We start from the raw sequence: 27,228 nt of genomic DNA on the forward strand, positions 1-27,228 counted from the left end.
TCTTTAATTGTTAAAAATATTTAATCTGTTTTGCAAATTTACTTTGAATTCCTAATATCAAAGTAAATAGTATTTCAGAGAAAATTATGATGAAATAAAGGTGAATATACAGTATACTTATTAATATACACTGGATTCATATTAGAATCTGTTTCAGAGACTTGAGTTACTAATAGGAAAAGAACACACAATAGTCAGTCATTTCATAATAAACTTTTTATTAAAACTGAGTCTTTACAATATATTTAAAATGACATGTTCCACAGACAAATATTTAAGAAAAAAACTATTTTATGTATAATTATTGGCATACAAATTTAAGAACATAGTTAAAACTAAGCTAAATATTTATATGTATGTATATGTGTGTGTGTATATATATGTATATCCAAATTTATATCAATGATCTGGCACACCTGAGCTTTAAGTTGTTGGTTTTCCAGATAGTGTGAAATACCTTTTATCCACTTTAGAAAGGATCCAGCCCATTGAGAAAGAATAACTTTGGTTAACAGACATTATCTTCCAAAGATCACATAGAGGTCTTCAATGAGATTACAATTTATCTTCAGAGGCTTCTTCCAAGTGGAGATCTGTCTGTGATGTAAGGAAGGATTCCCATGTAGCAAGGCACTAAATAATGGAAACACACCATCAGGAGATCAACAGTAGTTCACTTTCACTGTTAGAAAAAGTAGTAAATCCTTATATAACTGTTCTGATAGCAACGTGTCCAACTCCTCTCTCCCATCGGCTTGCCAGGATCCCTGTCACTTTTTACATATTTTAACTCTTAATGAGGGAAATTATTGCTAAATAAGATGAAAAGATAAAGGTTAAAAAACTAGCATGGATTAGTTTGTTGAAAAAATCTACTATTTCCCCACTGTCAGGGCAGAAAACAGGTCTAAATCATAGAGGAAAAGATGGACCATTTGGATATGAGGCAGGCATTAAGCACCTAGACAGAGGAGTAGTGATACAAGCATGGTTAATCAGATCTGAATCCTACTACATCACATATGTTTCTGCAAGTCGATTAATCTGTTATAGTTTCTTCAGCTATAAATTAGGTTAATGATAATACCACAAAACCAATCGTGAAAATTAAATTTACATAGTCTGTATAAATTTTTATGCAGAATGCCTGGCTCAAAGTAAATATTCAAAAGTCAGCAATTATTATATTATAATGGTCTACCAAGACTAAGTAGTGAATGAAAGTGAAGTGAAGTCACTCAGTTGTGTCCGACTCTTTGTGACCCAATGGGCTATAGCCTACCAGGTTCCATCGTCCATGGGATTTTCCAGGCAAGAATACTGGAGTGGGTTGCCATTTCCTTCTCCAGGAGATCTTCCTGACCCAGGGATTGAACCCGGGTCTCCTGCATTGTAGGCAGATGCTTTACCGTCTGAGCCACCATTAACGTGCCCAGGAAATGAATCAAGGTGATCTAATTGAGAACTATAGAACAAAAGAGAATACATATTTTTTTTCTATGTGCACATAAAACATATACCAAAACTCACCATATTCCAGGATATACAATAAGTCTCAATACACTTAAAAAGAGTAAATCATATGAGGTTTGTTCTCTGTGCATAGTGAAATTAACTTGGGAATCAGCAATTGAAAAGTATCTGAAAAATCCCCAAATATTTGAAATCTAAAGAAGAAAAAAACCAGGTAATCTAGAAAGTATTTTATTTTAAACTGAATGAAAATGAAAACATAATATAAAATTTTGGGATGCCACTAAAGTAGTACATAAAGAGAAATTTATAGCACTAAACACCTATTTAAGAAAAGAAAAAGGTCTTAAATGACTTCAATTTCCATCTTAAAAACTAAAAAAAGAACAAATTATACCAAAAGTAAGCAGTAGAAGGAAAAAAACAAAAAAGATAGCAGTGTGAATCAATGAAAGAAGAATCACTGGATCTTTGAGAGGATTAACAAAATTGATAAACTTTTAGCTAGACTGTTCATAACAGAAGAGATGACATAAACTACCAACTGTTAGGATTAAGAGAGGTGACATTAGTCTAAAAATTATTGAAGGAAAAGTAAATATTATTGAAAACTTTATACCTATACATTTGAGATCTTGAATAAAACCAGTGAAAAGATACACACTACCAAAATTACCAAAACTCACTCTAGAAAAAATAATCCAAATAAATCTGAATGTTTTGTTAAATATCTTCCCATAAAGAATACTCCAGGTATAAATGGCTTCCCAAGCGAACTGTATCAAAAATTTAATGAACAATCATATTAATTCTACACAAACTTTCAGAGAACTGAAGAGAAAGGGAAGGTGTCCATCATACCAAAGATATTACAAGGGAAGAAAACTATAGATTGCTACCCCTCATAAATACAGATGTAAAAATTCCAAACAAAATTTTAGCAAATCATATAGAAATCTATATACATACATACATATATATACACATACATATATACATACATATACATATATACATACATACAGAAATCTATAGAAAGAATTATACATCATGATCAAATGGAGTTTATCCCAAGAATGTAAGATTGGATTAATGTTCAAATCTATCAGTGTAACTAACTGTATTCAATTGACATGGAAAGACATTTGTCAAATTACAAACGTCCATCTCTTAGTTTAAAAAAAGTTCTCAGCAACCTAGAAACATATGGACAAATGTATTAACTATTAGCTATTATTAGTATTTTCTTTTGAATGCCAAGAAAAAAATTTAATTCAGCTTTATACTTAAAAATCTCTACCAAATTTTAAACATAAAAAAGGAAATAAGAAATACCTAAATATATATAATGTTTAAAAATCTTTATCCACAATGTATACAAAACTATGGAACTGAAGGGCTAATAGATAGCAGAATCATAGTTCACCTTTGTAAAAAGTTCTGTTTCCTATGTGAAACTCATTTCTGGCCTCTTCTGCAAATTCATACATAATCTACTATCTGGTAACCCTGCAGGGTAGCCCAAAGCAATTACTGCGCTCAGGAGATATCATATCTTTTTGATAAGTCTGCCAAACTATTATTTAAATAAACTTCTGAACATTCTCAAGGCAAAATTCAATGAAAATGTGAGCAGTCTACTCTATTTAAAATTCCTGTCAAATAGATCCGAACTGCACCAAAAATGGTATTAATCCTAATGTGGAGAAGCTTCTATCATTGTCATATTCTTCAACTATCCTAGTTTAATAAATGTCTAAGGGAGATCAGCCCTCCACGCTGATTACTGCTGTGAATTAATGTTTCCATTTCTAAAGAAAATCCTCAGAGGGACAGTGAAATGTGGTAAAAGAAACAAAGTAACTCCAACATATGAAAGGCAGAAAAACAATTTATGTATTTTGAAATATAGATTATAGAACAGTAGCATAGAAAAACAAGTGAAGTATCATGACAGCTGCTGAATATCTATATGAATACTCAAAGAGGCATCATTATGGTTGTTTATCACATATTGGGCTTTCCTTGTGGCTCAGCTAGTAAAGAATCCACCTGCCATTCAGGAGACGTAGATTCAATCCCTGGGTTGGGAAGATCCCCTGGAGAAAGGAAAGGTTACCCATTCCAGTATTCTGGCCTGGAGAATTCCACGGACTCTATAGTCCATGGGGTCGCAAAGAGTCGGACACGACTGAGCGACTTTCACATTTGACTATCACATATTACCTTCTTTAAACTTCACAGTGATGATTATGAACCTTATTTTACAGATGAGAAAGCTAAGTATCAATGGTTAAATATGTGATATTACAAATCTAATAAGAGGTACAGCCATTTAATAGCAAATGGAAAATAATTAATATCTTGAATGACCACCAGAGTACATTTAATAAGTCACTGGGCCATCAAGATGAGATACCTTTCTTTTACACAATGTAAGAAGAACCATTTTGGAGGAGAAGAGGGTAAAAAAAATGCCTGATTGCAGGTGGATCAACTTTTACGAAAGAGTATAAATGCAGGTTGCGTGTAGAAACTGATTCTTTACATGCCTCTTGGAAGTTTTTCCAGGTGTATGTATACTCTTTGAAGATGACTGAGTTAATAACATGCCAGGCAGGAAGTAAGTGTTCAGTAAATGCTGAGAGCATAGGGAAGGAATGTACTCAACTGCTGATGCAAATACACGGGTCATCAGAAACACTGCATTTTTCAATCTGAATATTAATCAACTGACATCCTGGCTTCTATTGATTACTAAATGTGTTAATGTTAAGTTTTGCCATAAAAACCTGATCCCCAGTCAGGGTGCTGACCAATCAGTTTTCTGGGTCCACAAAGCTGAGACATGGCCCTGAACTGTAACTCCTGATGCTACCATTCATCTTTTGGAATTTTGATAGCAGATATTTTTACTAACTAAATATGCTAATTGCCCCCTCCTGCCAATGTTTAATATCAACCTGTTAATATTGATATGTTGTGTATTTATCCAGTTAATGTACATAAGTCTAATTTTTGAATAATCAAAGATAATCTCTAATGTTCTTTAAATCTATCTTTTTTTTTTAGCATGAAAAATGAAGTGAAAACTCAAGAAATGGATTTTTTATACCATAAGCAATTGGGATAATTGAATGATACAAAGAATCATCAAAACAACAACAAAAATCTCAAAACCCAGTGTGACACTTGCTCATAATTGTAAATTATATATATATTTTAAAGTATTTCTATTATTTGGCTTCTCACTGTTTTCTATCAAGGAACTGATATATTCCCATTTTTAAATCATTATATTTAGTAAAGCAAGCTAATATCTATTAAAATTAAAGTAACAACAAAAAATACCCAGTGTCACAGTTGACTTGACCTTTAATTGTACCCCTTAGCTCATCAGTGGCAACCCACTCCAGTACTCTCGCCTGGAAAATCCCATGGACGGAGGAGCCTGGTAGGCTGCAGTCCATGGGGTCGCTAGGAGTTGGACACGACTGAGCAACTTCACTTTCACTTTTCACTTTCATGCATTGGAGAAGGAAGTGGCAACCCACTCCGGTATTCTTGCCTGGAGAATCCCAGGGACAGGGGAGCCTGGTGGGCTGCCATCTATGGGGTCGCACAGAGTCAGACACAACTGAAGTGACTTAGCAGCAGCAGCAGCTTAGCTCATTCTAGTTTGATTATCATACTGTCATAGAGAATCAATAACAATTCCACATTTAATTGAATAATGTGCATATTTTTTGTACATATTATTTTATTTGATACAACAATACTCTGACAAACTGTAGTAATTGCATCTTATAGGTAAGAGAACTGATCTATTGAGTCCAGTATTCTTTTCTAATGCCCTATGCTTCTCACTGCAGTAAAAGAAAGCCCATAAACATGTTGAACACGCTATTAGGCAAGATGTGGGGTGACTGGAAAGCAAGTTTATCACAGACCCTCATTAATTGAGAAGCCAGTGCACATTTTTTTTCTCCCCTAGGTGGCTCCAGTTTGTAGCCAAAGACCAAAAACTGTAGCTTCTCTTTGAAGGCATGACTGGGAAAGACTGTACAGTTAGGAAAGTGAGGCAGAACTAGGGCAAACATACTCAAAAGGTAAATAAAAGCCCTTTTGTTCTGACACATGCTTAAAGACTTCTCAAATAAACAGAATATGTAGAAAGTAAGTTTTAATTACAAAACTAGTCTTGAAAGTAAATCTCTTGCTACCTCAGTAAAAGCAGTGATGACATTTTGCCCTAAGAAAAGGTAAATGTCTCTTTAGCTCTCAAAAGTGACAGTGATCCACAAGTAGATGTGATTAAATTTTCTAAAGAATGAATGATAACAAAAATGGGGTTTCTGTTGGTATAACATAGCTTCCAATGAAAGCTTCCACATTTAAGAGTCACTATTTTCTCAAAATGGTAGGCTATAAAGAGGTTCTGTCCCACAGTCTGAAAACATTCAAGCAAATGTTTTCACTTTTCTGGGCCTATTTACCCATTCACAGAAGAGGGGGCTTAAACCATGTGCATGCATCAACTTTCATCCGAGAACCTAAAATGGCCAACACAAAAATAAACAAACGCAACCTAGTTATTAACTTAAAAGCTTTTGCACAGCAGAGGAAACCAGAAACAAAATGAAACGACAACTTACAGAATGGGAGAAAATATTTGCAAATGACGTGACCAACAAGCAACTACTCTCCAAAATACACAAACAGCTCATACAGCCTAATATAAAGGAAAAAATCGAAAAATGAGCAGAAGTTCTAAATAGACATTTGCCCAAAGAAGACATACAGATGGCTACATGAAAAGATACTCAACATTGCTAATTATTGGAGAAATGTAAATTGAAATTACAGTGAGGCGTGACTGAGCACACACACATCAGCTCACACGGGTCAGAATGGCCATCATCAAAAAATCTAAAGCAATAAATGCTGGGAAGGGTGTGGAGAAATGGGAACCCTCCTACACTGTATAGCCACAATGGAGAACAGTATGGAAGTTCCTTAAAAAACTAAAAATAGAAGTACCATATGATCCTACAATCCCACTCCTGGGCATAGATCCAGAGAAAATCAGAATTCAAAAAGATACATGCACTCCAATGTTCATTGCTGTACTACTTGGAAGAACAAAGGCATGGGAGCAACCGAAACGATCACTGATGAAAGAATAAATAAGAGGTGGGATATACACACAATGGAATATTACTCAGCCACTATTCAGCCAAAAATGAATGAAATAATGCCATATGCAGCAACATGGATGGACCTAGAGATTATCATACAAAGTGAAGTAATTCAGACAAAGACAAGTATCCTATGATATTGCTTACATGTGGAATCTAAAAAAAAAAAAAAAATACAAGTAAACTTATATACAAAACAGAAAGAGACCCAAAGACATGGAATACCAACTTACGGTTACTGAAGGGGAAAGCAGTGGGAAGGGAGGGTAAATTAGGAGTTTGGGAATAACATATATACATTCTATATCATTACTATATATTTAACAGACAACCAGGAAGGACCTACTGTATAACCCAAGGAACTATACTCAATATTCTGTGATAACCTATAACGAAAAAGAATCTGGAAAAAATAGATATATATGTAGGTACAAGTGAATCACATTGCTATACACCTGAAACTAACACAACACCGTAAATCAACTGTACATAAATCAATTTTTTTAAATTGGCAAATGAGATCACATATATTTGATAAATATGCCTTGCTCTATTTGGCCTAAGAGTGTGGAAAAGCATCAAATATAAAATGTTACCTCTTCCCTCAGTATTTGATATTTATAAGTTAATTGTCACTATAAATAATTTCTGAAGATTCAGAAATACATGAGAAATATTTTCAATTACTACTATTGCTATTAATGGTCTACATTTTTTGAAACCTTATTATGTGCTAGATTATTGTACTGAATTAAGAACTTAACATATATTTTACTTACTTATTTACTTATCCATCTATCTAGCAGCTTTGAAACATATTTTCTAAACTGGCAATTTCAGGCTCAAGTGAAATAAGTAGTGGCTTAAGGGATAAGCTAGTTGAGACTCCTGAAAAGGTAATGAGTATAAAAGCTTCAAAATAATTTATTTTTAGTGACTTACTAGGAATATTAAATTTTGCCTCTAAGACTTTTCTTTCATCTTTATTTTATTATGTACATATATACATACATGTACATATATATTTTAATATCAAATAAAATTTATGATGTGTATACTATTATTTTCAGCACTTTACAGAAGAAGATACTGAGGCTCACTGAAATAATGAAAGTGTCTGAACTTGAAGTCACAAGTTACGCCTATCCAAGGCCAAGTTCTTAGTCACCAGGTGACAGAGCCAACATAAAGTCTGATATCTCCACAGGTAATGCTATGACCCTGTTCATGGAACAGCTGGTGGAAAACTTAGTCTCATGCAAATTACCACAAGAATCAAATTAATAAAATATTATCTATATATCTCTGCTAATGAAGTAAAATAACCATAAATTTGCCTAAAACAATAACCATGATATGTACTAATATAAAATATGATAAAAGCCAAACCTTACCACGTACTTTTTTTTAAACCAGAAATTTCCACATTAAGTCTAAAGTTGTGCTTCTAGTTTTCCTATTAACCCCAATGAAATAATAACTGTATCTCTCTTAAATTAGAGCTGAGAAATATGACTGAGCATCCTTTACTTATTTTAATGCTATCTCAACTATCTTGGGCACATATGACATCATCTACATGTGAGGAAACACTGAAGCTCAAATATGTAAACATCTCCATACTAGGCCAATATCAATGCAAAATAAATTACATTGGGAAAATTTGTAGGCCAAACCTAAAATGAGGGCAATGGGGTGTGCAACATTTTAGTAACTGCTTTTTCAATCACCTAGACCTAAGAGCCAAATAGTAATGAAAACTTTAAGGAGTTGCATATTTAAACATTTTCCTGAAATATAACCAATGTAGAAAAAAATTAGAGATGATGTTATAAAAGGAAATCAACTTCTATTATTTTACAATGGCTCAAAATTATTCAATAAATTTCATTTTTGGAAAAGTCTAAATTCAGAATGAACTGCTAATTTATAATTTGAGAAATATCAGTAACTTCAAAATGACAAGATTTGCATTTTTTTCTAAAATTAGTTTTACATATGAAGACTATAAGTAATAAGTCTGCATTTGTAAATACTGCAAATACTTAAATGATTGCAACAGTTAACACAAAAAAACTCATTAGCTACAAACGCCATCTTGTGGTCCTTTTAAAAATTATTTTGTAGTTTGTAGATTTCTAACTCAAGATCTTCTAAAGATAGAAAGAGCCTTAGATACAACCAATTCCATTTTTCTCATTTTTACATGTGGAAAAGTTGGGGCTCCAAAGACCTAATACACTGGAAATTTTTATAGAGAGAATACAAGAGCCAAAATTTTCACATTTTCAACTCATACTTTTATATACGATATCATCATTCTTTTTTTTTTTTTTTTAACTAGTACCAAGCCAATTACATGAAGTTTGTCTGGTTTAGTACCAGACACTTCAAACACTGAGCTGATCTTGTTTATCATACATGAAAATACAATAAGCTAAAAGAAGAGCACATTTACTTTTGGATTTTGGAAAATTATCAAGGCACAGCTATGATAAAGCACATTATTTTAAAGCATTTCACACACTTTCTAATTTTATTCTTCTAAAAACCTGTGAGGGATGTGTGTGGATAGTGGGCAGAGGCAGATGAAGACCACTGGTTTTTACCTTTTGACAGATTAGAAAGCTAGGCATAGAGAAGATATGACCAAGATTTTACATTTAGTGGCAGGCATCCTGATAGCCAAGTTTAACTTGTGTCATTAGGCAATCCACCTTCTTTCTTCAAAGTGTTACAACATGCAGTGTGTGCATGTGTGTTTTAAGTCATTTCTTCCTTTTCTTTACAGGAACTATTATATCAGCCCATAGTACAGCAACTTACACAGTAAGTTGTAAGTTCTTGATTCAGAATCTAGATAATTTTAGAAATGATTTCATTATAAAATATAATCACCTATTTAAATGTTTGACTAACTTAACTACAGAAAAACTACAGAAAAAACTCACCTCATTCAAAAGTTGAGAAAAGACAGACTGTCGATACTATGGTATAACTATCACTTATACTCCTAAATTCAACTTCACTTGTATAAATAATTGAGAAATAACTATATCTCAGAATATAAGAGATTAATGAAAATGTTTTTAACGTAAGTTTTTAAGAAAGAAGAAACCTACAAAACAACAAAAGCTTTAAAACTTACATGAACTATAATAAAAAATGTTCATAGTTGTTTGGAAACATGAACTATAGCTTTGAAACATGCAATTCAGCATAGAACTCATCACTTAATAAATAAAACAACACAGTTACATGATACTTTTGAATTCTAAAAATGATAAATATTTCATTTTTAAGGTTTCCTTAGAAGTATATAAAAGTCAGACCTTGTTGCCTTTAAACTGAATTCTATAATTAATCTTGCTTTATATACATTATAATACTTGAATATTAGCCAGATTATACATTTTAAATGAGAAAAAAACACTACCTATGTTAATTTGAAGAGCTAAACAAACTTCTAGAAAACAGAAGGAACTTTAGAGCAGTGCTTCTCAAACTATCTGTGGTGAAGAAAACATCTTTTGTCGGCTAAGAACCATTAGTGATCCTACTGAGCTGACTAGTTCGCACTTCATGCCACAAAAGTCATCACAAAAGCTGGACAATACCCCAACTGGCCTATACTTGATTCAACAAAAGAAGTCTAATAATCACCTGGACATCATGACAATATCTAATTGCCCTAGAATATTTCAATTGGTTATATTCTATTTCTGAACTTATCATGTTGTAAATCTGTAATAAACAATTTATGAATTAGGCATTAGTCCACACCTTAAGTAACATAACTTTAGAGATCAATATAATTACCCAAGCTTTCCTAAATTGTGTTCCACGACAGGCTAATGCTATAAGAAGAAATGCTAACCTAGTCAAAGTTATGTCTTAGATTCATAAACCATTTAAGAACCTGTGCTAAATCACTTTAGTCGTGTCTGACCCTTTGTGACCCCACAGACTGAAGCCCTCCAGGTGTCTCTTTCCATGGAATTCTCCAAGCAAGAATACTGGAGTGGGTTGCTGTGCCTTCGTCCAGGGGATCTTCCCAACACAGGGACTGAACCCCCGTCTCTTACGTCTTCTGCATTGGCAACTGGGTTCTTTACCACTATCGCTACCCAGGAAGCCCATATAAGCACATAAAAGGTTCTAAGAACTTCTTTAGTAAATATGCCTATTTAATTCAAACTTATTTGACTACAGAATCTATCTTTTTGATCAAGATAAACACCCATTAACATTACAAAAACAAATTTCCTATAAAATGCATAGAGAAATTCTAGTTTAAACAGAACTTGCTGATGTACATTATTCAACAACTGCTTTAAAATTCCCAGTGGCAGAGAACTAATTTCTTTGCAATGCAATTTAATATAATTTAGAGAATTATAATACATAGGATATAATTCTCTTTTTGTGATTTCAAATTATTTAACTTCCAAAAGTTAGTTCTAGATATGCTTTCTTTTTTAAAAAAATTTCATTGGAGTATAGTTGCTCAGAACTATGTAGTTTTTTCCAGTAGTCATGTACAGATGTGAGAGTTGAACCATAAAGAAGGCTGAGTGCCAAAGAATTGATGTTTTTGAACTGTGATATTGAAGATGACTTTTGAGAGTCCCTTGGACTGCAAAGTCAAACCAATAAATCCTAAAGGAAATAAACCCTGAATACTCATTGGAAGGACTGATGCTGAAGATGAAGCTCCAATACTTTGGCCACCTGATGCGAAGAGCCAAGTCACTGGAAAGGACCCTGATGCTATGAAAGACTGAGGACAACAGAGAAGGGAGTGACAGAGGATGAGATGGTTGGATGCCATCACCAATTCAATGGACATGAATCTGAGCAAACTCTGGGAGATGGTGAAGGACAGGGAAGCCTGGCGAGTTGCAGTCCATGGGGTTGAAAAGAATTGGACACGACTGAGTAACTGAAAAACAACATAGTTGCTCAGCAGGTAAAGAATATGCCTGCGATGCAGGAGATGTAGGAGATAGGAGATGCGGTTTCAATTCCTGCGTCAGGAAGACCCCTTGGAGAAGGTCATGGTGACCTGGTCTAGCATTCTTGCTTGGAAAATCCCATGAACAGAGGAACCTGGCAGGCTACAGTCCAAAGGGTCACAAACAGTAGGACACGCCTGAGTGACTAAGCACTAAAATCGCTCTACAATGTTGTGTTAGTCTCTAATGTACAGCAAGATGAATCAGCTATACATGCACATTTAGCCCCTCTATTTTTCTTTTGGATTTCCTCTCCATTTGGGTCACCACAGAGCACCGAGTCGAGTTCCCTGTGCTATGCAGTAAGTTTTCATTAGTAATCTATTTTATGCACAATATTAATAGTGTATAGATACCAATCCCAATCTCCCAATTCATCCCACCTAGATAAGGTCTCTGAAGCAACAACAAAACATGAACTCCCTCCATGACTGCCCTCCAAATACCTTTCTTCTTTTCCAATTCCTTCAATAAACATGCATCTCAAAGACCACTATCATCATTACCACCTTATTCTGAATACATCACAGTTTGTCAGTATTACTCCCAAATGCATCATCTGGACTGAATTCAGTATTCAGAAAAGCTACTGAAGAATGGAGATCATTACTGTGTTATAATTTTTTTTTAAAGTGTCTTCTAACATAACAAGACCTCATGAATCTTATAAAACTTCAATTTTGAAAGAAGCAAATTTCAATGTGGTGACCGAGACAAAGACCTAGTAAGTTAAATGACTTAAACTTGACAAAGTACACTATCATTCTACATGCTGAAAATAATCTTTTTGCAAAGTATTTCTGGCTTGAGTATAAAGATTCTTTGGTACTAGGGTGCGGGGTGGGGGAAACCAGTTAGAAGTAGATTTACAACTTGGAATATGAAAGGACTTTGTCATCAATATAGAGGATAACATTTACCTTATTTGCTATGAGAGAGAAGAATTCCTTTGAATCACTGAAAAGCTGTATCAAATTATTGAAATGAAACTTTAAAAGGTAGTTGGCTAAAACTGAGCAGTTTTTTTTTTTTAAGACAAGTGGAACTGAAATTCACTGTCAAGAGTTCATAGCTACTAAACATCTTCAGATGGTTTTACAACAAAGGCTTTAATGAACATTAGAAGTCTTACATTTTAATCAGTTTCTTAAGTATTTTCTAGACAAAAATTTCATAAATATTTCAGACATGATTCCATAAATGACTTCTGTGAACAAATAAATCTGAGATCTTAAACAAAGGTGAACATAGTTTTTTTCCTAAGGAGCTTCTTAGGAATTTAATGTGCTAAGATGCATTGCAACCTTCTTCAATAAAATGAAACAGCATAACTTAGGAAGGCACTTGGCTATGAAGTTGTCATACCCAATAAGAGCAAAAGTAAAATAAATGGGAGCAAATGATTGTGTGATCAAATATATCCTCAAATAAACAATTAGGACTCAAAAACTATGCCCAGGGACTTCCTCCAGCATTTGTACTAGTTGACTTTAAAAACTTACAAAATGTCTTTAATGTAGCATTCCCTCAGCTCAGTTTATAATTTCACCTCTTCACTCATCCAAGATTCCTGGTACAATCTATCAAGCTGAGAAGGCAGCTTCCCAGACTCTGTGGTTGGTATTCTCCATGGATGCCTCTCCCATAACCAATCAACTAATAACACAGGACCATAAAAGCATCCCATGAACAGCCCAAGCAAGAGTTTATTGAAGATTTTGTTTCTATAAGCAGTGGTGAAGCCTCTCATCTGAGAGTAAGAATAAAAAGTTTTAAAGTCTTAGGATGCACAAGGTTATTTCTTCTCTGCTTCCCTTTTAAGCATTATTATTATGTACCTTTAGATTCTATTTCAAATAGGAATTAATTGCTTACCAAAAATAAAAGATTTTGATAGCATAAATGGTAAAAAGGACAAGATTAATCATTAAATAATCAATAGTGTCGGTCTCTTTTATAAAAATACAAAGGGAAAAGCTCCTAGGCATTCAGTGGAGCATTATGGCATTAAGAAGATGAAAACTTGGTGTTTTGATGAAGATGACTGTCCCTAAATGAACTGGATGGTCCCTAAACATGTGGTGTACTATAGCTTGAATTTGTCAATCTTGACATCAGGCTTCTGAGTACCTTTCAGTGAGTAAAAAAGTCAATAACGTGGACAAAAGAATGTAATGAATCGGAAATTCTAACTGGCACAAAAATGGTCAGGTTGAGTAAATATCTAAGCATCTTAACCTCTCAAGATGGTAGCAAGTTTACTTTTCAGGAAATCTATCCTACCCATTAATGGAAATCTACTGAATTCACTAGGGTGTATAATGTAGTTCTGAAACATTCTTCCAACAGTTCCAAATAGAGACTGGTATTTTCTGAAGGGTTGTTTTACCACCATCAGGAGATCTGTCTTCCTGAGTTCTAGAGATTAGGTAAGGTACCAGTTTAAGTAAATGTTATGAGGCATGACTGTAAAAAGAAAAGTACCCTGATATGGATTCCAAAATCCCTGTCCTAGATAATACTGAATTATTCTAGCTCTTTGTTCTTATGATTTTCACAGGGAGTTGAGACACACATTAACCTTAAAGAAAGTATCTATTTACTCCATTTCATCTTAAGAAACTGTCAATATAAAAATATAATTTAAATTGCTCAACATAGAGCAACTATTATGCCTCTCTCCCAACATTTAAACGGAAAACTAAGAAACAACAGGTCCTTCTTTGTGACCAAAATGATACTAAAAAACTATAGTTGAGTAAACCTTCAATCATCTCCATCCTTCTCTCTACAAGTACTGATGCTGAAATTAAACTTTTTTGTAAATTTTCAAATCACTTTATTAAATTCTAGGGAATATGGCTAGATGGCCAGGGTTTCCTTCCTTTCCTTTTCTTTGACTCCCAGATTTTCAAAATAGTACTTTGTCATCAAGTTTCTGTCTTGTTACATAACAGCTCCTCTTTGTTGGATGGAGTTAGATCTTGGGAAAGTTATTCTCCCTCACTGCTCCTTTCAATTAATGTAGATGAACAGCAAGTCCATAATTTATCTGAGACCCAATTTTTAAGAAAATAATGAAATTTCAGACAGATACATAAATTCCACTCATCAGAATCTTCTTAGCTGGCAGTTTTATTATCATTATCAACATAGATTAACCTCTTAAAGTCACAATGTTTGGGAGATACTTTTACTTGGATCACGGTGTTTTATTCATGAAAAATTTTTAAAATGTACCAATGTATGTAGCGCACCAATGAATGTAAAACAAGAAAAAAATCTTTTGCTACAATTTATTTTACTATTCCCCAATATAACAAGGAATATATTTCTAAATAAAAACAACTATACCTGAAAACTTCTAGGAGATTTAATGCTTATCTGTTACTTACTTTGTAAAAGAACTTCTATGATGTGTATTTTTAAAATTTTCTCTGCTTTTTGAATGGCTCATATATAGCTGGACTTGGATTTCAGGGAAGCATTAGTTGTGTTATTGATTTGGCTAGATTGTGAACTCTTGAAATGATTTTTCTTTTCTTCTTTTATCTCAGAGAAAACATCCTATACTAGATGCTTTTCTGCTTCCTAGATACCCACATAGATATAAATATTTTTATTATTCAATCATGATAGAACCCTTCTACTAAGTCAGTTTATTACGATTCAACTAAAAAAACTAATTCTAATACTCTTCCATTAAAAAAGTAATATATTATAAAGCTGTATCAATCAAATGAAAAATACATATACTTATTATTCTTCCCTAAGGGGAAGATTTAAGTTTGAATTTGAATGCTGCTTAGCATAGGGTTTTGATGTTAATAGAATCTAAAAGAATGATTTTTCATGAGGCAACTAACATTCTTAAATAAGACTGATAGCATTTGAAATGAAGTGACCTCTATCTTGGCTATTTCTTGAATATCTTATCAAGAAACATCTTAAGTCTAAAGTTCATAATTATTTTAAATAGTATTGTTTATGAGAGCAAAAAATTTACATAAATGTTCAATTATTAGTAGTTATCTTCACTAATAAAGATATATGAACATTATGTACTATATAAAGATCAAGTTATACAGAAAAATGTTTAAACAAATGAAAAATATAGAACCCAAAATAATACATATCCACTGTAGTCATCATAACACAAATAAGTAATCATGTTTTTATGTTGACATATTTGGAAATGCAGAAATTTTGAAATATTTTGATCTGCATAGAGCAAATTATTTTTCTATAAATGCATTTCAATATACCCCTCTCTAGGAGATAAGGCTATGGGTATTCTTTATTTCCTCTTTATACATTTGTGTACTTAACTTTTGTTGTTTTTTGTTTGTTTTTCCTTTACATGTATTAATTCTAAAACCAGAAAATGAGGCCAAAAGACTTCCATATATTAACTCTAAAATAAATTATGCAAAGAAATAAATTTTACTACTTCAAGTATTACATTCAGTTAACTACCAAATGATTTTATTTGGCATTAATATTATGTGATCTTTTCATGATTATAACATTAAAATTAAACTTTAAAGAGCATATTACTTCAGTTTCTGATATCTACCAAGGATTCCCTCCTTTTAAATTTCTTCACCATCATCATAATTATCAGCGTCAGCATCATCAACAATAAAAACACTATTTTGTACCTTGTGTTGCTGTTTATTCACTAAGTTATGTCTGACCCTTGCAACCCATGGACTGTAGCTTGCCAGGATTCTCTGTCCATGGGATTTCCCAGGCAAGAATACTGGAGTGGATTGCCATTTCCTTCTCCACGGGATCTTCCCAACCCAGGAATTGAACCTGCATTTCCTGTACTGCAGGCGGATTTTTACCACTGAGCCACCTGGGCAGTCTTATTTTGTACCCACTAGAGAACAATTAGAAAATGTCTGTGCACTTTATCCAACATGTCATAGTTTATAGTTTTAGCATCCCTTCATGTTTTAGCAAGAAATAACTTTCTTTGGTTATCTGGATACTAATATACTTTGAAATTATTCACTTTGAAATTTTTCACTGATGTTTAATGGGATTTTTGGTTTTATTGCTTTGTTCTTCTTAGTTTTTCAAAAAAGATTCAAGTTTATTCTTAGCTACTGGTCATATAGAACACAATTGGGAATAGCTTCATTTTACCTAATCAGAGTTTATTTCAGATCCTTGTTTAATATTTGAGGTTAACTGTCTCTAAGTAAATTCACACATCTAAGTACAATATTTCAGTTAGACAATAATTGGCCTTTGATACAGACATATCTCATATATCTACAAACTGATTTTCCTCTGTCATTTTAATAGTTAAATTTTAAGTTATAAACAAGTTGTGACCATTTCACTTCATCAAAGTCCAAAGACAAATGTTTATACCCTATTTTTTTCTATCACACTGGAAGCAAACCCCTTTGGGGGTTTATTATTTTTTTTTTTACAAATGTTGATGAAAAAAGAAGTATTTCCATAATAATGTTATTAAATTAAAAAGGAAATGGAAAGATTCTGAAACATCTTACTTCCTTATATATTTGACATATTCTGAAGTTAACAGATAACAGCAGACTGTTGCTGTTTCAGGCCATACAGTCTGTGTTAATTAGGGAGCCTTGATTATATAAGGGCTTCAACTTCCGATTATGCCTGGAATGATGTGCCAAATCAGTTAAAAGTTATTCACTCAGGAAAAAACTCAATAAATAACTTGAGCTGTAGAGACCTTATGAAGCTATTATAAAGAAAACCAATGATTCCTACAAACATCTCCATCTAAAATGCCGTACACTTGATATAATTTTAGTAAGATTTAGAAATACAATTCACCTGGAGGAAAGAGTTGAAAACATAGATATAAACTGCTGTGAGGGACAAAATTTGCAATATGGCAATATGGCACAGTGATGCTAATTTAACTATTTCTAAGAAGATAGTATTTTGTATAAACTGAGTGCAATCTATGAAAATAAAAAAAAATGTGCATTTATGTGAGAGGTATAGTCAAAATCTGAACATTTCAGTTGAACTTCAATGGAACTACTATGAACATTTTCTCTTAAAAAAATTAAAAATCCAAACTTAGAACTAAGTTTTACAGACATTATCATTGGGAGGACAACATAGTATGAGTGTTTGTCATATGATTTTTATACCCTAATATGTTTTATAATTGCAATCACTTATAGTATAATGTATATTCTAATTTTCTTAAAAAATTATTTCAATTATTAATTGTCATAGCACTCCTATAATGTCAGTGTGGCCATGTTCTATCATAAAAGAGAAAAAAGTTATTTCTGTGGGTTTAAAACAGTTAAAGTTGTAAAAAAAAAAAAAAGGCATATAGTGACATACCTGCTTTAACAGAAATATTTTAAATCATTTCAAAATCTGAGACTTATGGGGAGTTCCTTTTAGATATTTTAATTTACTTAAGGTTGTTAATGTAGAATAAAAAGGGAAGGTAGAAAACATCCTTTCCAACCCCACTTGCTAAAAAGAAAATCATTTAAATCTGTCCTCCAACCTCTAGCCTGCTGCCATGAAACCTCTATGTCAGTTCGCCTCTCTGACTTTGTTGCTACACTTTCTAACCAGGCTCAGTATGTTTCGTTTTGTTCCACTATGACCCATATACATTCTAAAAGGCAAGTCCAAATTGTCTCTTCCCTGCTGAAAACTCTTTAATGGCATTTCCCATTTCCCTTAGAATGAGAAATAAAAGACAAAGCTTATTAAGGCCCTCTTCAGCCTAATAGGGTTCAGGACATACTAACACAAAGTATGACACGCTGGCATATTAAGATGAATGAGTCTGAGAAATAGAAACGGAAAGGTCACTCTGACCTTCTTCCAACCCTTATCTCCTGAGGCAAGTCATAAAATCCTCAAGTAAGAGGTGGGATCCTCACCCCCAGAGGACAGGTGCATCTTTACCTCCGAAGCCAAAGGACATGAGAAGACTCCTAACAAAAAGGCCTTGCTAAGTCTCCCTCAGTTTACTGTGCTTACGTTATACTCCTTAACCTACCCCTCTCTATGCGACAACCCAATCTTCATCAAACCTGGCATAAAAATACTCAGATCTGTTTCTTCTGATCTTGACTTGTTGATGAAGGCTCCTGTGCCACAAAGAACTTACATTCATTCAACTTGTGTGCTTTTCCTCCTGTGAATTTATCTTTGCCAGTTTCACTTTCAGACCCAGCCAGGGATCCTATGAGGGTGGAGGGAAATATTTCCCTCCTCTACAAGCCTCATTTTTCAATTCAACGCTATCTCCACTCCACCATTCTCCCAAAGGAACCTCGGTAATTTGAACATGTTCTCTCTCACCTCTCTCTGCTTTTGTGCAAAGTGTTCTATGCCAGGAACTCTCTTCCTCACATCTAAATCTCGCTACCGCTCATTCATTACTCAGGACTCAGCTTAAATATATCCTCTGAGGAATCTTCCTCTTTCCTTCTAGATTAGGTTAGATGCCCCTGCAAAGTCTTCCTGTCCCGGATCTCATTATACTTTTTACTATAATGTTTTGTGTTAATTGTAACATGAGGAAGAGATTGTGTTTGTCTTGCATACTGTGGTCTCTCCAGGACCCAGCACAGAGGCTGGTGGTTGTAGGGGCTCAAGTATTTCTTGCTGAATGAAAATATCAGTATCAGTTAGATAATCTTGCAAAATATAAAGTATTTTAAAGTACCTTTAACCTGGCAAGCACTACGGAGTACAAAATATAATTTTCTTAATGTATCAATTTCAAATAGTCATATATTCAGACAGAAATAAGGTTAAAGATGTATTTTAATATATATCTTCTAAGAAAAGTATGTTCAGAATATGCTAGGTAAAAAAAGCAATAGCATAAAAAAAAAAAAAAAAGCAATAGCATAAAATTCACTGAAAATAAATACTACTGTGTTCAAAAAAGACAATCATTTGAAAAGCAAAATGTTGATTAGGCACTTTTCCTAAGGTAAACAAAGAAAGAAAGAAACAAAACCAACAGAACTAAACTAAAGTGAACTAATGCTCTTTTTTGACCTTTTGAATAGCTACAGAGGAAAGGTGCGGATGGAAGGGACATAAGGTATAAGCTCTGAACTAATTTCCTGCTCATTCAAACTTCTGTTTCTTTCCTGACTTTGCAAACAATACAAGAAAAGGAGCATGCATGCTCAGTGGCTAAGTCATATCCAACTCTTTGAGACCCCATGGACTGTAACCAGTCAGGCTCCTCTGTCCATGGAATTTTCTAGGCAAGAATACTGGAGTGGGTTGCCATTTCCTTCTCCACGGAATCTTCCTGACCCAGGGATAGAACCCGTGTTTCCAGTGTCTCCTGAATTGGCAGGAGGGTTCTTTACCACTGAACCACCTGGGAAGCCCGGGTAAGAAAAGAAGAGGAAATGAAATTTTAATCAGATAGGAGAATCATTAGGAAGCCTGATCAAATGATTTTTGAAGATGTCAGATCCTGCCAAAGCAAGAAACTGAAGGGAAGACAGACAAAACAAAACGGTAGCATTTAATTTTTTTTTTCATATGTCAGATTCTGTTCAGTTTATTTGTATTGTTTAAAATTAGGGAAATAATAGACAAGAAACTGAAGGCAAGACAAACAAAACAAAACGGTAGCATTTAATTTTTTTTCTTATATAAGAGTCTGTTCAGTTTATTGGTATTGTTTAAAATTAGGGAAATAATAGGAAAATAAGAAAATAAAAAAATCAGTGTTTAAACAAGCTCAGTTGTAACATATAAAATATTTGTAGCTTTTTATGTAATATATTATGAAACCATTTCAACTTGGCACTGGTTGAAACAACTTCAGTATAACTGCTAAAAGTCATGAATACAACTCATGGTGGTTTTTTCATTTCTTGTCTGCTTCATTAATAAATATTACATTTGGGTTTTTCTTATGGCTACTTCTTAAACTTAAATCGCTTCCTTTCATCCTGAGTCTTAATCTTGAAAGTGAAAGAAAGTGAAGTCGCTCAGTCGTGTCCAACTCTTTGCGACCCCATGGACTGTAGCCTACTAGGCTTCTCCATTCATGGATTCTCCAGGCAAGAATACTGGAGTGGGTTACCATTTCCTTCTCCAGGAGATCTTCCCGACCCAGGGATTGAACCCAGGTCTCCCGCATTGTAAGCGGATGCTTTACTGTCTGAGCCACCAGTGCAAAATGGCATTTACTTCTTTTCCCTTCTCCTATATTCTGAGTTTTACATAAAGATAGCAAAATTCTCTCTCACATCAAGCTCAGCTCAAATTAGGCACATGGGCATGCTGTGGAGGAAGGAAAGCTCATCCCCTTCTTACAGGTAAACACATTAGTGTTGGTGGGTGGGTTTAGCGATGCTCTATTAACTGGCAGCTCCACTGGCACTGAGCCACCAAAGAGGATTTTGAACATGACACTTGGTTCCTGAACAGACTCTTTCAATACAAGACAAACAGAAAGTGAGAGAGAGGATAACTTTTTAAAAAGAAAGCAATACGCATATCACTAATTACCTGTTCATAATAGAGGATGTTTTCCTCAGCCATATTTGTAAATGCTGACTTGATATCATTTTGCATGTTTTGTCTCCATCTTTCCCAATCTGCTTTCAGGGCATTATTAGCACACTCCACTTTATCTTCCAGTTTTCCAATCTCTTCCGTAAGCTGTGTTAGATCACAAAGAGAGATCAGCTGATCTATGCATTTCTGCCACTAAGTGAATTCTTTGAATCTAAGATGAATATTATATTTTTTTAAAAAAGCACAAGAATATTTTTTTTGAAGAGTTGCCAGTATAGTCAGAGATATCATGTAGAGGTCTAAGGTCTGCAACCAAAGCACTTGACTTTGGATAAATCTCTCAAACCTTGGGCCTCAGTTTCACTATTTATAAATCAAAGGAAAATGAACTACAAGTAATCTCAAAATTCTTTTGCAATAACTCTCTCATTACCACTGTTTGTGGTGATAATATTTATGTTAAAAGATACAGTTTCACATCTTCAGCTTTTCTTTCCTGCTTCTCACTTTTCAACTGTTTTGAGCAGAATGCTCAATTAACTGACATGTTATAACATCCATATAGATTATTCAGTCCAGCCTAGAGGCCCAGGGGATTAACTGGCTACATTCCATTCAGCTGGTAACAGAGGCAGGATTATATCTCAAGACATGTGACACCTAGTCCACACTCCACTAAACAAGCTGTGTGTGATAGTCACACCTCCTCCCAAGTCACCCACCAACATTTGAGCATGGAACCCATCAATGTATTGCTTTAAATTTAACACATTATCTTTATACAAATTTTAATATATTTATCCATATTTTATTTATTTTTATATTCAGCATACATGTATTTACTAAGTGCCTTCTCTGTATCAGGCATTCTTCAAGGGCCTGGAGATTCAATAATGAAGACAACAGACAAAAATTCCTGCTTTTACCAGAACTTATATTCTATTGGGAAAGACAAACCATAAGCAAGACAAATGAAATATCTACCATTTGATAATAAGTGTCAAAAAGAAAAATGGAGTAGAAAGGTAGATAAGGAGTATAAGAATAATGCAAGTTTAGATAAGATGGCTGGGGAAAATCTAAGTAAAAAAGTGTCATATCTAAAGTTGATGTTAGAGTGAATCACGCAGTTCTTAGCAGGAAAAGCATTCCTGGCAGAGGAAAGAAACAGGGCAATGGTCTAGAGGTAGAAGCATGTTTGGATGGTCCGAGAAGAGCAAGGAGACCAGTATGACTGTAGCAGATGGCAGAGTTAAAAAAGAGGGAAGATCCTAGGAGATGTAGTCAGAGGAGTAGCTGGGTGACCAGATCTTACTAAGCCATGCAGTCCATGGTAAAGGCCTTAGGTTTTATTGAGTGAGACCAAAGGCAGGGACAATTAAGCAGAAATAACACCATTTCTCCCATGTTTTATTAATAAAAGGGGCATTATACATTACCTTGACTGCAAGTATTCAAAAGAGGCTGTCATTAAGAAGGTCCCCATTACAGACATGTTAAAAGCTAAAATGTATGTCTTAGAATTAAAAAAAAATGTTGTTTTACTTTCAATGCTTGCTTAAAATATCACTTTTTATTCATTCATTTTGCTATGAAATTTCACTCTGACTTTATTTCATTGCAGCCATATTTGCTTTTATTTCCCTCAGACTAGATGTTTGGTATTATATAAATCTTTTATTATCTGCAAAATGTAAAATGTCAATCGCTCAGTCGTGTCCAACTCTTTATTATCTATGGGAGATCTATTTCATATGTAGGGTTGGTTTTCATGGTTTGTGTGTGGTGGGAATGTGTAGTTTTTTTTTTTTTTTTTTTCCCTTAACTTTCTTGTTTTGTTTGTAAACTATATCAGGGAGGCCATTTATTACTTTTATGGGTACCTATGACTCTATGGGGTAATTATTTTGCTAAATCATAGAGGATGTCTAAAAGGGTGTTGTGTTGGTATGCATGCTCAGTTGTTTAGTCATGTCTGACTCTTTACAACCTCATGGACTGTAGCCCACCAGGCTCTTCTGTCTACAGAATTTTCCAGGTAAGAATACTGGAGCAGGTTGCCATTTCCTACTCCAGGGGATCTTCCCAACCCAGAGATCAAACCCATGTCTCTTACAGTTCCTGCATTGGCAGATGGATTCTTTACCACTGTGCCACCTGGGAAGCCCAACAGGGCATTAACAGGATGTCTAATGGTAGATTTTGGGAATAAGCTAAGGTAAAATTACTGACAGGCCAAACTCAAACAGGATCCATAGAAAGCTCATGTGCTGGTTACAAAACCTCATTTCCATGGGTTGTTGGAACAAATCTTCCCATTTTCACAGCCAGATGGCAATGATTAGAAAAGTGTCTTTTTTATATCTAGGATCAAGAAGTAACTACACCAACAGTATCTACACTTTTTCTCCTCTGCTTAGGTTCTGCAGTCTAAAATGGCCCTGCACTGGAGCGGGATGACCTGCAAAATTCTTTATTGAAAGTAGCTTCAGGAAACAGTATCTAAATCATATGTTCTAAATCTTGCTTCCCCTCCTGATAAGAGCTTAAAATGGTGTCACTGCCATGAGGGCTTTACAAGAAAGTCATCTCTTTACCAACCTGCAACCCCCCATCTTGCTAGCCCTTGTTAGTGGTGGTTAGGCTGGTTGGTGCTTCTGCTCTGGCCCAGGGCTACTGCACTCCTAAAGAAGTCCTGTCCTGTTCCCTGACATCACTCCAATCCACAGAAAGGTCTGTAGCCTCATCAGCATGGCACTGAGGTTATATGACTAATGATAGGCTGAACTGATCTCAGACTCCATATTGGTCTTTCACAAGCTGTATGACATTGGGTAAACTACTTTTTGAAGGCTTAGATTCTTCATCTACAAAATGAACATAAAAATAATGATACCTATCTCGTAGGAATTTTTATTTAAAATTGCCTGAGATAATGAACACATTAACTGATGTTCACAGTGTCTGACAATTTATCTACTAAATGTTATCTATCACAACCATTACCAGCTGGTGAAATGGGAGCTGACTGCCTCTCCTCTTCCGGTATTTTAGTCTCTGGAAATATGCTATTCCTCTGCCAGGATCTAGGTATTAACTTCCAGTGCAATTTCTTGATTTATTCTTACCAATGTAGATGATAATATATCCAATTCTATATAATTCATGCTAAATATATATTACCAATGCTTATTTTTGCTGGCTATATATTGACCATTTTTACTGATGACTCCATCATGACTCTAGTTTGAAAAAAAGGAAAGTGATATTAGGTATTTCCTCATACTGAATCATCTTCCCATAATTTTAATTTTTAGGAAACTCAACTGATAATAAGCACAAAACACTTAATTTCTTTCCTACCAATTTATAAAGACATATTATTAGATCTCCCTTCTTTTAGTTGACTGCAATTTTAGCAAGTTCTTGCTAAACTATGGACAGTACAAGAAACCGTCCATAAAGATGGCACAGTCAAGGTTATGAACATAAACACTCAATATAATTTCACCAAAGTGGGAAAATAACATGTTAGGTGCCTGGCAGACCAAAGAAGCTCCTCTAACCACGTGGCAAACTTTCAATAACTCTAAAAGTAGGAAATTCAATTCATAATTTCTACTGCAAAACAACATAAAGACTGAGTTTAAAAGGATTCAAGTTTGAATCATTCATTTCACAAATACTGGAAACTTGGCCCTCTGTTGGTGGAAAAACTAAAGAAGTAAACAGTCCTTTTTGCCAGGAAAATGTTGAAATATCAGAATAAGTAATAAAAGAATGTAACACAGTAAAAATAATGGTTTTGATTTAACCACAGGCTAATGTGGTAATCTCTAGCTTCAGTTATATTCGGCTAAAAAGGAGTCACACGATTAAATGAAAACCATTAATACTAAGAGCTCAGGAAAACAAAACAATATCCTTCTTCAATTCTTCAATACTAGGGACAGCAACAATAATAATGAGCATTTATTGTATTTCTGCCACAGGCCACCGTATTAAGCTATATGCTTTACATACATTATCTCATTTAATCTGCATTATAATGTTGCACATTTTGTAATATTGTCTAGCTTCTGGGAGACATATACAAAGGAGAAACTGGGAGAAATATACAAAGGAGATCACATAACTTTCCGCGGCATCATAGAGATTCAAACCAAGTCAAAACACCTGTTCTTTCCAGAGTGACTATATAGCCCCAAGTTACCTTGCCTGTAGCTACCTGTAGCTGAATAGCCCCAAGTTACTTTACCTGTATGCCAAAGCCTTTGACTGTGTGGATCACAACAAACTGAAAAATTCTCTAAAGAGATGGGAATACCAGACCACCTGACCTGCCTCCTAGGAAATCTGCATGCAGGTCAAGAAGCAATAGTTAGAACTGGACATGGAATAACAAACTGGTTCTAAATCAGGAAAGGAGTATGTCAAGGCTGCATATTGTCACCCTGCTTATTTAACTTATATGCAGAGTACATCATGAGAAACGCTGGGCTGGATGAAGCACAAGCTGGATGAATCAAGATTGCCGGGAGAAATAGCAATAACCTCAGATAGGCAGATGACACCACCCTTATGGCAGAAAGCAAAGAAGAAGTAAAGAGCCTCTTGATGAAAGTGAAAGAGGAGAGTGAAAAAGTTGGCTTAAAGCTCAACATTCAGAAAACTAAGATCATGGCATCTGGTCCCATCACTTCATGGCAAATAGATGGGGAAACAGTAACAGAAGTTATTTTTGGGGGCTCCAAAATCACTACAGATGGTGACTGCAGCCATGAAATTAAAAGATGCTTGCTCCTTGGAAGACAAGCTATGAACAACCTAGACAGCATATTAAAAAGCAGAGACATTATTTTAACCAAAAAATGTCCATCTAGTCAAAGCTATGGTTTTTCCAGTAGTTATGTATGGATGTGAAGGTTGGACCATAAAGAAAGCTGAGCACCAAAGAATTGATTCTTTTGAACTGTGGTGTTGGAGAAGACTCTTGAGAGTCCCTTGGGCTGCAAGGAGATCCAATCAGGCAATCCTAAAGGAAATCAGTCCTGAATATTCATTGGAAGGACTGATGCTGAAGCTGAAACTCCAATATTTTGGCCACCTGATGCACATCTCCTGCATTGGCAAGTGGATTCTCTACCACTGAGCCACCAGGGAAGCCAAATCTAACAGAAAATAGATATGCAAAAACAAAACAAAAACCAACGACAATCATTCAAAGCAGAATGTGATATATATAATAATGGAGGAAAAAAATTAAATTAGAATATAGAAAGATACAGAATGGAGGATTAATTCTAACAGGGGTAGGGGACATTCCAAGTGTGAAACTGCTAGGCAATGAATGGGTGAGGGTGTGGCATGATTAAAACCACAGGGATTTTATGGTATAGAGCATGATAAAAGAATGGATAAGAGATAGGTTTGGAAGTAGTCAGGAAGAAACATGGGCTTCCCTGGTGGCGCAGATGGTAAAGAAGCTGCCTGCAATGTGGGAGACCCAGGTTTGATCCCTGGATCGGGAAGCTCCCCTGGAGAATGGAATGGCTACCCACTCTAGTATTCTTGCCTGGAGAATTCCATGGACAGAGATGCCTGGTGGGCTACAGACCATGGTGTCGCAAAGAGCTGGACATGACTGTGAGACTAATACACGCATAAGATGAAACATGGGAAGTACAGCTGGACAGGCCAACTGAAGACTGACGACTAGAGTGTATAAGTGATAATGAGCATAGAATGCATTCTGTAGGAAAAGGTAAGCCACTGAGAGATTTTGGCCAGTAGGAAAGGAAGGAGGACAGGAAGAAAGAAACCAATTAATCTACACAGGAACTGTGGAAACAGCAAGCAAAATTATAAGGATTTGGCTCACTCCCTCTCACTCATCCAGCAGCACTCACTCAGCATCCATCCTTACTTCCTGTGTTAAGAACCAAGATGAAGGGTGAAAAAACTGACTCTGCCCCAAGAACTCATGCCTAAGGGGAAAAATAAAA

The 27,228-nt window shown here is 34.7% G+C and overlaps 1 protein-coding gene across 1 annotated transcript in view; it reads right to left on the bottom strand.

The window, feature by feature from the left end:
• Window positions 1–201: 201 nt before the first annotated feature.
• The window catches only part of SNX7 (sorting nexin 7), a 107,821-nt gene continuing 80,794 nt past the window's right edge, over window positions 202–27,228 (bottom strand). Inside the window, exons 8-9 of the mRNA XM_061121312.1 lie at window positions 21,215–21,367; window positions 202–633 (exon numbers count right to left, since the gene is read on the bottom strand). Of these exons, the coding sequence (XP_060977295.1) occupies window positions 556–633; window positions 21,215–21,367 (231 nt within the window). The 3' untranslated portion in view covers window positions 202–555. The remainder of the gene's footprint in view (window positions 634–21,214; window positions 21,368–27,228) is intronic.

Source organism: Dama dama, chromosome 20 (genome assembly GCF_033118175.1).
Source record: "Dama dama isolate Ldn47 chromosome 20, ASM3311817v1, whole genome shotgun sequence".
Lineage (NCBI taxonomy): Eukaryota > Metazoa > Chordata > Mammalia > Artiodactyla > Cervidae > Dama > Dama dama.